This window comes from Brachyhypopomus gauderio, chromosome 8 (assembly GCF_052324685.1).
Source record: "Brachyhypopomus gauderio isolate BG-103 chromosome 8, BGAUD_0.2, whole genome shotgun sequence".
Taxonomy (NCBI): domain Eukaryota; kingdom Metazoa; phylum Chordata; class Actinopteri; order Gymnotiformes; family Hypopomidae; genus Brachyhypopomus; species Brachyhypopomus gauderio.
Genome location: NC_135218.1, coordinates 18571056 through 18583417, shown reverse-complemented (window position 1 = coordinate 18583417; position 12362 = coordinate 18571056). Strand labels below are relative to the sequence as shown.

General features: G+C 44.7%; 1 protein-coding gene across 1 annotated transcript in view; it reads right to left on the bottom strand.

Annotated features, from left to right (window-relative positions):
- LOC143521799 (receptor-type tyrosine-protein phosphatase F-like) overlaps positions 1–12362 on the bottom strand; it is a 105977-nt gene that overhangs the window by 6131 nt on the left and 87484 nt on the right. Inside the window, 1 exon segment of the mRNA XM_077015142.1 lies at positions 1580–1758. Coding sequence (XP_076871257.1) covers positions 1580–1758 — 179 coding nt within the window.

The window sequence follows — 12362 nt, the reverse complement described above, 5'->3', positions numbered from 1 at the left end:
ACCACCGTGACACGCCCGTATGTGTGTACATGTGTGTGAGACACAGTCTGTGTGTGATGACCACCGTGACACGCCCGTATGTGTGTACATGTGTGTGAGACACAGTCTGTGTGTGATGACCACCGTGACACGCCTGTATGTGTGTACATGTGTGTGAGACACAGAGTCTGTGTGTGATGACCACCGTGACACGCCCGTATGTGTGTACATGTGTGTGAGACACAGTCTGTGTGTGATGACCACCGTGACACGCCTGTATGTGTGTACATGTGTGTGAGACACAGAGTCTGTGTGTGATGACCACCGTGACACGCCCGTATGTGTGTACATGTGTGTGAGACACAGAGTCTGTGTGTGATGACCACCGTGACACGCCCGTATGTGTGTACATGTGTGTGAGACACAGAGTCTGTGTGTGATGACCACCGTGACACACCTGTATGTGTGTACATGTGTGTGAGACACAGAGTCTGTGTGTGATGACCACCGTGACACGCCTGTATGTGTGTACATGTGTGTGAGACACAGAGTCTGTGTGTGATGACCACCGTGACACGCCTGTATGTGTGTACATGTGTGTGAGACACAGAGTCTGTGTGTGATGACCACCGTGACACGCCCGTATGTGTGTACATGTGTGTGAGACACAGAGTCTGTGTGTGATGACCACCGTGACACGCCCGTATGTGTGTACATGTGTGTGAGACACAGTCTGTGTGTGATGACCACCGTGACACGCCTGTATGTGTGTACATGTGTGTGAGACACAGTCTGTGTGTGATGACCACCGTGACACGCCTGTATGTGTGTACATGTGTGTGAGACACAGAGTCTGTGTGTGATGACCACCGTGACACGCCCGTATGTGTGTACATGTGTGTGAGACACAGAGTCTGTGTGTGATGACCACCGTGACACGCCCGTATGTGTGTACATGTGTGTGAGATTTGAGGGGATCAGAGAGAGCAGAATTGCAGTGACAGATAATCACTTAATTTCCCTACGGGGCGTTTGTCACCCGTCAGGCTGCGGCAGGGCTAGGCAGGCTGCCTGCTGGGCAGTGCTGACAGAGGCTAAGCTATGGACAGTCCTGCCAATAAGGACAATCTATCCTGACAACTGCCAGCACAACAGGACAGACTACAGAGACACAGCCTGAGACAAGCCATAGACAAAACATGACTCTCTGTCACCTACTGTCCACAAGACGGAGAGAGTGAGAGAGACAGATAGAGAGAGAGCAAGAGAGAGAGAGAGACAGAGGGAGAGAAGGAAAGAGAGAAAGGAGGAGAGGGAAGAGGAGAGAGAGACAGAGATAAACTATCTGGCTAGATTTCAGCAGAATCTGTCTAGATTTCAGCAGAATCTGTCTAGATTTCAGCAGAATCTGTCTGTCTTTGTTCACTGTATTCTATAAATGTCATTCTTGTTTGTCTAGTGACTGAAATTGTCTCCTGTTACATCAAATCATGTATTTTTCTTCATCCACACACACACACACACACACACACACACACACACACACACACACACACACACACACACACACACACACACACACACACACACACACACACACCTGTATCCGTCGATGAAGCTGGCGTTGATGTAGTCCGAGCCCTCCACCCCCCTGATCGGCTGAAGACACACTCTGCTGGACTCAAAGGGCATGATATTGACGAGGCGGTTCTTGAACTTGTTACACGGCAGGTTGGCACTGATGAACCTGGACGTGTGGGCCTTCAGGTTGGCCAGCTTCTGCAAAGAACCACGAAGACAGCAGGATACATCACACGTTCCCACGGCGAAGGGGCCATGCTCAGGCTACACAATCAACAGGGGGAGACCAAGGAAACTATCACAAGATCTCACCCACACCATCCAGTAATGTGGCCCAAACTGCTCCTTGGGTCCTGGTGTGTGTGTATAATTGAGGTTTGTGTAGTTGGTTGGTTATGATCAGTGCATTTGCCATTTTAAAAGTTGCTTTGTTCTCAAACTTCAAAATAAAAGTTTGATTCCTCCTCTGTACGCCTTTGTATGTCACAAACAGATGTAGAGAAGGCTACACAAGCTAAATTAACACACACACACACACACACACACACACACACACACACACACACACACACACACACACACACACACACACCTGTGGGCATGAGAGTGACAAGACGAGGGAGAAGTTTCCTCTGGATTTTCTGAAGGTTTTATTTATTTAAAGTTTATTTATTTAACTCTATTAAATAAAAAATAAAAATAAAAAGAATGTGCTAGCCAAACCACTGTGGCGTATGCTGAGCATCAGAAGTCCATGCTGTGTCATCTGGACCTCCAGCAGGCCAGATCTACCACATCTACCACATCTACACACTCCACCGAACACAAGCCCACAATAGCTGTCGTTGGGCCCAGGAAGGTTCCGGATGCCCATTTCCCAATCTCCCGTCACAATGGGAATGGGGGACACAGAGTCGTTTCCCTGGATACAGCAGACCAAGCTGACACCAAGACAACGGTGTGATAGGGAAAACACTGCACACGCACACACACACGCACACACACACACAAACACACACACACACACGCATACACACACACACGCACACACACACACACGCACACACACACACACGCACACACACACACACACGCACACACACACCATACAGGTGCACAAACACACATGAACAGTGCATGCACACATAGTGTTCTCTGTGCACACGTTCAGCACACACGTCCCTGTAGCCTGTAGCTGCGTCTGTGTGTCTATGGCCACTTAGAGTGATGTTAGCTGTGCAAAATATGGTATAAGCACACACACACACACACACACACACACACACACGCACATATGCATGCTGTAGGTACCATGCTAAACCAGCAGGTGGCAGTACCACTGGCAACACATGGAACAAGCTTGCTTTGACGGAAGTAAGGGTGTGTCTACAGTTCAGGTGTTTAAATACCCTGAACAGCCATCCATCTCTCTCTCTCTGGTTTGACCGACACATAGGTTAGACCTATTAAAGAGAGGCTCCGTAATATCTCCTTCTCTCTCTGGTTTGACTGACACCGAGGTTAGACCTATTAACCTTATACTGCAGATTCGCACGCCTGGTGGCCATTTTTAACATTTTTGACATAGTTCACATTAAAACTAGATATCTCAAGTTGTACATATAGGAAAATTATCATTCATGGCTCAAACTGAAGTAGGCAGTTGGGGGAACATATTAATACACTTCAATATCATATTCACATAATTTGGTTTATTTTAGAGCCTCTATTGCAGATGCTAATATGCCAGGAATGTCACAAATGCTGACTTGAACTTGAACATGACTGGAATGTATATTCACATAGTTATTCAAATGTGGTATCAGAAATTACAATAAATTTCGCTAGGGTCTTTTCTAACAACACAGAAAAAATGGAGCAAATCCATGCAAGCATTGAAAAGTTATTCAGCTTTATCCAAGGTATGTCAAGTGCACCACACCCATGTCTAAATATGCCACACCCGACACACACCATTAGCCAACTAAGCTAACATGCCAACAAATTCCTTACACGAAACCGAGGAGCTACGACAAACAACAATGCTGCACATATTACAGCAAGACCAGAAAATTCCAATGACTAAATTTCATGTCCAAATATGAACGTTATGATATCATATTTATGTCCAATATAGTCCGACAGCATAAGCTAGGTTACCGTAGCCAACTCCGGTAGCATCCGACACGATACAGAGTGCTGCAGCACTCAAACGCTCTAAAACTGTTTATAATCTAACGCTTAGTTAATGTTTAGTATTAGAATATATATTTTGTACAATATCGCTTATGAAAAATTATCCATTGTTACTCACAGTACGTAGAATCGCGTCGTAGCCGGTGTACCGTCTCACTTCCGGGTTGGCGAAAATTCCGAAAATTGCTCATATATTCCACACAAAGTAATCCGTTTATGTTCAAAAGTATCCACAATCCGCATAAAAACGAACAAAATAATCCATGGCTGCTTCAGTTTCGCCGAACAGTGTGTTCTGGGGAGCTTAGCTTAGGTTAGCAAAGGGTTAGCTTATGTTGCTATGCTAGCGGCCGAAATAGGAAATGAAGCGCCAGTTTCCGAGGGCTCAATTTAAAAATATACTTGACCAATCATGTCATATGAGGGCTGGTTAGCTTCGGAAGGATGTACACTATTGGTTAGAACAGCTTTCAATCACTTCTGAGGCGCCAGCTTGTCTCTGTGGGCTTATTGGTTCACCCTCCCCCCCTCCCCTTCGCACCTCGCCGTGGGAGAGGTTGTAAAACCTGTCATTCAAAGTCACTACCCCACTTTAGACCAATAAAAACCACTCAAATCAAAGCAGAACCGCTGCAGCTTTGTAATGAGGGGTCAAATCAGCGTTAAGAATGCTTCTGTGACGCTTAGGGGGCAGATTTGTCGGAGTGTCTCATTCAGGAAGCGGATTTTGGAAAATTTTGCAGTGAGGTGAGCAAGCTTTTTAAGGTACTTAACCACAACGGATCTACGCTGTTAAGGTCTTAAATTAAAGCCTTATTAGTAAACGATTTTTAGGTGACAAAACATTAAGACATTTCACAACATAAATATGTTTTGTAAACGGATATGTCGGGAGACCCCCTCGCGGGGTGCACTTTTGTGGTCAACTTCAAAGCCGGATATCTCGCGATCGGCTGCACGTAGACGGCTGAAACTCGGTAGGCATGTAGATGGGATAGGAAATTTTGATTTAAGCGCTTTTGTTCGGAGATTCATTAATGTTTAATATGTTTTATATCGCCGTAAAGGAGCTGGGCCCGCCGGCGGGCCCACTAGGGGGCGCTTCTGGGGCTCCGCCACTTCTCTCTCTCTCTCCGGTTTTCTTTGAGAACACGCGAACTTTGCAACGACTAACAGCAAACAGCTGAAAGTCGTACTACTTAATTAACGAGCCCGAGTTACGGTGCAATCTAACCAGTAACCGATCAACGGTACCGCGACAACAGATTCACCTAACTACTTCAATCAAGCTTGCTAACGCGGCCACACGGACTGAAACAAAGGCGATCAATTCCCTGTTGTTAAACCGTGAACGAGACTCTCATTCCTGGACGATTCCCCAGCACACCTGGACGACATCGCTTTTAATCAACGAGGAGTTGGCGGTGGAAATTCCCTCCTAATTCCAGGAGAATTCAGGGAGGACGAGGAAACCACCCAAAACACTCAACACGTGAGACTCTTACCGCTGGGCATAGTTTATAGAAGGGCAAAGTTACTTGAACTGCAGAGTTAACCAAGTTTTCTGTTAATACATTCTGAATGTTTAACTTTGTCATAAACTTCGTTAAGATTTGTACACACAAGTTCTCCACCTGGCATGCAATCTCCATGTTTTATCTTCTGAATATTTGACAACTTGTAGTTCCCATTCTCAGACACACTACATTAATTTTTGGTTAGTAAGCCAGCGCCATTACTCTTTGTTCTGACCACGTTGGAATAAACCAGCTGAGCTCATTGACATAGTCGCGCTGCTCTACTGTTTAAAGTCGGCGCCATTTTAGTTGCTTTGTTCTCCATAGGAGAACTGAGATTACAACTCCGCCTCCTCACACGCGCACAAGCGCGCACACTTACTCCTCCCCTTTTTTTTACACACACACACACACACACTAGATGCTGAGTCTTCACTGTAAATATACTGATCCATGTTGATGCTCTTTGTGTTTTAGAATAGTTGGTTTTAAATAAATGTATCATTTATTTTCACCAAATTGTCTGTGTTGATGTCATTCAAAAGTGGTTGTTGCCAAAACCTCCAAAGAATTCATTGTTAAATCCTTCAGATACCAAACAATTCATTACCTTTAGTTGATAACTAAACTTGTGGTTCTGGTATAATTAGAATATGAGACTGATTCTAAAATTAATGAGACTGATTAATAATTAAGGTAAAACAAATTATATCTACTTTAAAGGATTAGTAGGTGAAACCCCTACATAATTGGTGCCCCGTGTGAGGGAGATTTCTGGCTCAACCATATTTGTTTGATATCAACCATATTTTTCATATCACAGGCTTTCAAGCCATTAGAATAGGACCATCTCCAAATTCGCCAGAAGAGGGCGCCAGAGCGCTTCCCAAGTCTTCCTATAGAGGAAAGCTAATATTTGGTAACTACAGTTTGGTGATACCTTGTTCTAATTTGTTTACCATTTGGTTACTATTCACATTCATTGAGCAATCAACTGAAGATCAGTATATTTATTTCACTCATTTAATTTCTGATTACTTCAATAGTAATTCAGTTGCTTTAACTTGTGTGGCATCCCACTGATTTCCCCTGTACTGCAGAAGTATCAGGATAATTATTTAGCACAGTTATCAGACTTCACTGTTGCAGTCTTTTATCCAGTGTGCTAGTGTTTAGTTGCCGGTACCATAATCATCTTTTGCACAATTCTTTTTACCCCAGTTTCAATTTGGCTTGCCTATCTAGGTATTACCCTTTTACCTGCCCACACTCGCCAGACACAGGATAGCGGCACATTAACTAAGCCAGATTGTACTGAAGCTGACTTGATTTTGTCCTTTTTTTTGAGCTAGTCTATAAGTACATTTAGACTAACCATGGCTTTTCTAAAGCAGAATACTTGTCCATCTCTGGTTGTTCAGCTCCTTCAGATGCTTGAACAAGGTAGAAAGGAAGTTGACAAACCTCTAAAGGACTCCTTTGAGGAGACCCCTACCGTTCCAGATGTAGTTTTTAAAATGTTCCTTCTATGTCAGCAGCAGGCTCGCTTAGAAGTAGAGGCACTACGCAAGGAAAATAGACTCCTCAAACAGGACACTGCTAAGCTCAGTTCTGAGGTTGAGAGCCTTCGCCACAACCTCCAACTGACCACTCATGCGCTGAATGACGTGCTCACCGTAAGTGAACGTCACACGGGCTTAACAGAAACTGCCCGCCTCCAAAGGGAGAGTGAGCTTGCTCGTGCGAGTGCGCAAGATTTCCTTGCAACTAGATCTGGCACCTCTAGACCTTCTTTATTAGTTACAGTAGAAAGCCCATATAGTCAGCACTCCACAGGTGATGATGCACCTGTCATACATCCTAAGGCCCCGGCTCCAGTCCCCATGAGTCTTAGATTAGATGCAACTAGTTCTTCCTCAGAGTATCCATATGATACTACTGACGGTTCAGCTTCTGAAGCTCAAAGTGAAGCCTCTGTGGAGAATCACCCTCCTAGAGCAGATGCCCTGTCTGCATCCTCTTGCTACGAGTCAGCAGAGCCCTCTTACTCGTCCCTAGCTTCTGCCCCCTTACTCTTGAGTAACAAAAAGAGTAAAACTAATCCTGCTATGTTTTTTGACCCTCCTTATTCTCTGCATTATGTCCAGACCAGGGACATCCCGTCAGGTACAGCAGCTAGGAAGCCTTACTTAAAAGCTGAGCATCATTCCACTGACCCACGCACAGGCTGGCACAGTGACGTACATGTTCCAGCTTCTTCCTCAAGGAGAAATGCAGGTATTTCTCAACTTGAGATGCGCAAAGGCTCACTGTTGCCCCCTATGGACAGAGACCAGGAAGGTAGAAAGCATGCTGGTGACCATTATCCTCCGCATGATGTCCAGACCAGGGACATCTCATTAGGTACCACAGTTAAGAAGCCTTGCATGAATGCTGAGCATCATTCCACTGACCCACGCACAGGCTGGCACAGTGACGTACATGCTCCAGCTATTTCCTCAAGAGGAAATGCAGAAATTTCCCAACTTGAGATGCACAAAGGCTCACTGTTGCCCCCTATAGACACAGAGCAGGATGGCAGGAGGCATGCTGATGTACACCACTGGCAGAACGTACAGACAAGGGACGTCTCACCAGGTAGAGCAGATAACAGGCCTTACTTAAACGCTGAGCATCATTCCACTGACCCACGCACAGGCTGGCACAGTGACGTACATGCTACAGCTTTTTCCTCAAGGAGAAATACAGATATTTCTCAACTTGAGATGCATAAAGGCTCAATACTGCCACCTAGGCACAGAGAGACAGGAGGCAGTAGGCATCCTATTGACCAAGAGTTACACCACTTGGATAGTGAAGGTCCACCTTCCTATTCTAATAGACATGTCCTTGAACATTTCCCTCGGTTAAAGTTACTAGATTCACTAGCCAAGGACATGGAGCCATTCGACCCAGCAAGGTCAAACTACCATGTTGAAGACTACCTCCAAGAAATTGAGTGTAGCCTCTCGGACTTGCCCTATGCAACAGAACGAGAGAAAGTGAAGCTAATTTGGAAAACCACCTCTAGATCAGTTCACACGTTCATAGAGTCACAGCCGTTTTCCATTAGGGACAGTTACACTCAGCTTTGTAAAGCCCTCGCTGAGGAGTATTCCTCTTTCTTTGACGAAGCTTCAGCATTCATGTCGGCCATTAAAATTAAGCACAAGCGTTCAGAGCATCCCAGAGATTATGCAGAAGCGCCCCCTAGTGGGCCCGCCGGCGGGCCCAGCTCCTTTACGGCGATATAAAACATATTAAACATTAATGAATCTCCGAACAAAAGCGCTTAAATCAAAATTTCCTATCCCATCTACATGCCTACCGAGTTTCAGCCGTCTACGTGCAGCCGATCGCGAGATATCCGGCTTTGAAGTTGACCACAAAAGTGCACCCCGCGAGGGGGTCTCCCGACATATCCGTTTACAAAACATATTTATGTTGTGAAATGTCTTAATGTTTTGTCACCTAAAAATCGTTTACTAATAAGGCTTTAATTTAAGACCTTAACAGCGTAGATCCGTTGTGGTTAAGTACCTTAAAAAGCTTGCTCACCTCACTGCAAAATTTTCCAAAATCCGCTTCCTGAATGAGACACTCCGACAAATCTGCCCCCTAAGCGTCACAGAAGCGTTTTTAACGCTGATTTGATCCCTCATTACAAAGCTGCAGCGGTTCTGCTTTGATTTGAGTGGTTTTTATTGGTCTAAAGTGGGGTAGTGACTTTGAATGACAGGTTTTACAACCTCTCCCACGGCGAGGTGCGAAGGGGAGGCGGGGAGGGTGAACCAATAAGCCCACAGAGACAAGCTGGAGCCTCAGAAGTGATTGAAAGCTGTTCTAACCAATAGTGTACATCCTTCCGAAGCTAACCAGCCCTCATATGACATGATTGGTCAAGTATATTTTTAAATTGAGCCCTCGGAAACTGGCGCTTCATTTCCAATTTCGGCCGCTAGCATAGCAACATAAGCTAACCCTTTGCTAACCTAAGCTAAGCTCCCCAGAACACACTGTTCGGCGAAACTGAAGCTGCCATGGATTATTTTGTTCGTTTTTATGTGGATTGTGGATACTTTTGAACATAAACGGATTACTTTGTGTGGAATATATGGGCAATTTTCGGAATTTTCGCCAACCCGGAAGTGAGATGGTACACCGGCTACGACGCGATTCTACGTACTGTGAGTGACAATGGATAATTTTTCATAAGCGATATTGTACAAAATATATATTCTAATACTAAACATTAACTAAGCGTTAGATTATAAACAGTTTTAGAGCGTTTGAGTGCTGCAGCACTCTGTATCGTGTCGGATGCTACCGGAGTTGGCTACGGTAACCTAGCTTATGCTGTCGGACTATATTGGACATAAATATGATATCATAACGTTCATATTTGGACATGGAATTTATTCATTGGAATTTTCTGGTCTTTCTGTAATATGTGCAGCGTTGTTGTTTGAAATGGCTCATCGGTTTCGTGTATGGAATTTGTTAGCATGTTAGCTTGGTTGACTAAGGGTGTGTACCGGGTGTGGCACATACTTAGCACATTTGGACAGGGTGTGGTGAACTGGACATTCCTTGGAACAAAGTGGAATAACTTTGCAATGCTTGCATGGATTTGCTTCATTTTTTCTGTGTTGTTAGAAAAGACCCTAGCGAAACTTTTTGCAATTTCCAATAAGAGATTTGAATAACTATGTGAATATACATTCCAGTCATGTTCAAGTTCAAGTCAAAATTTTTGACATTCCTGGCATTTTAGCATTTGTAATAGAGGCTCTAAAATAAACCAAATTATGTGAATATGATATTGAAGTGAATCAGTATGTTCCCCCAACTGTCTACTTCAGTTTGAGCCATGAATGATGATTTTCCTATATGTACAACTTGAGATATCTAGTGTTGAAGTGTACTAGTACCATTCGCTCAAAGATGGCTGCCAACCAGCATCAAGCATCAAGGGCTAGTAAAAGTGCAGTATAAGGTTAATCGCTTGAAACAAACTTTTTTCCAGGGAAGAAATGGACCCGGTCTCACAGAAGACCGAACCTTCAAATCCCTATTTTTGCACAATCTCCACCCTTGTGTGAGAACCCATGTCACACTTTTAGCACGCCAAGGTGACCTGTCGATGCGTGAGATCAGAAAGACCACGCAGACAGTTTGGGAGACTGTTGTGCAGCCCAGTCTGCCTGAAGGAGACTCCAAAGAGCTCCAAGATCCTCCCTATGCTTTCCCTGTAAATTCAGACACTGTTCTTTCTGCAGGCCCCTCTCACTACTCTCGCCACAGGGACAGAGCCAAGAGGTGGAAAGAGAGGCAGAACCAGTGGAAGGGGGGACAGCCATAGATAAAGATCAGTTAGTGGACCTCCAGCCTGAGCCAGGGGGGAGGTAGAACTGACTTTATATGAAGTTACATGTAAACCTTCAGCCTGTAAACATGTAGCTATGTTTCCAGATCTCTAACCCTTTAAAGGGAGATGTTCCTGGCATCATCTCCGCTCACAGTTCTGCATTCTCAATGCAATAGGTTCTTTACTAAGGGGGGTGTACCCGGCGTTACCTCCTAACTTCTACATTTTACCCCTCACACAGATCTTATTCTCTCCTCTACCAGTATAGCAAGTGTGAGATACTTAAATACTTGTCTATCATGGGATAGGATGAGGCATTACACCTCAGTTAAACCCCCATTTACATTTTACTAGATCTCACAAGAAGCCACACTCTAACTGGACATTAACCCAAATGTTTTAGTCCAGCAAGATCTTTCCTTTAAAGCATTGTTAGGTTTGTTCCAGCCAACAGACTAACACCAACATGTGCTAACTCCACACCTTTCTCCATGCCTGATGTATTTCCTCTTTTCCATCAAAGGCATTTAATCCTGCATGTGACCTTGTTTTCTTGTTGTAAAGCCAAGAGAAATCTAAGCCATGCATTAGTATCCTTTCATTGTTTTTCTTGATTTGGTTAACCTTAGTTACTGTTCAAGAACTGCCCAGTAGTGAACTTGTTGCCCAGATGTGTCTCTACAGCGTCTCCCAGCCATCTCATGGATTATGCTATGAGCGGGATGGACAACTGACTCATGGAATTGATCACCTTCCAGTGGATGCTACAGGGAACATGGACTGCATGGATAACCTTTTGTGCTCTTCAGGACTATGACATCAGCCCAGTCTGAAGACCAAGGGGGGAATGTAGGTACCATGCTAAACCAGCAGGTGGCAGTACCACTGGCAACACATGGAACAAGCTTGCTTTGACGGAAGTAAGGGTGTGTCTACAGTTCAGGTGTTTAAATACCCTGAACAGCCATCCATCTCTCTCTCTCTGGTTTGACCGACACATAGGTTAGACCTATTAAAGAGAGGCTCCGTAATATCTCCTTCTCTCTCTGGTTTGACTGACACCGAGGTTAGACCTATTAAAGAGAGGCTCCGCCACTTCTCTCTCTCTCTCCGGTTTTCTTTGAGAACACGCGAACTTTGCAACGACTAACAGCAAACAGCTGAAAGTCGTACTACTTAATTAACGAGCCCGAGTTACGGTGCAATCTAACCAGTAACCGATCAACGGTACCGCGACAACAGATTCACCTAACTACTTCAATCAAGCTTGCTAACGCGGCCACACGGACTGAAACAAAGGCGATCAATTCCCTGTTGTTAAACCGTGAACGAGACTCTCATTCCTGGACGATTCCCCAGCACACCTGGACGACATCGCTTTTAATCAACGAGGAGTTGGCGGTGGAAATTCCCTCCTAATTCCAGGAGAATTCAGGGAGGACGAGGAAACCACCCAAAACACTCAACACGTGAGACTCTTACCGCTGGGCATAGTTTATAGAAGGGCAAAGTTACTTGAACTGCAGAGTTAACCAAGTTTTCTGTTAATACATTCTGAATGTTTAACTTTGTCATAAACTTCGTTAAGATTTGTACACACAAGTTCTCCACCTGGCATGCAATCTCCATGTTTTATCTTCTGAATATTTGACAACTTGTAGTTCCCATTCTCAGACACACTA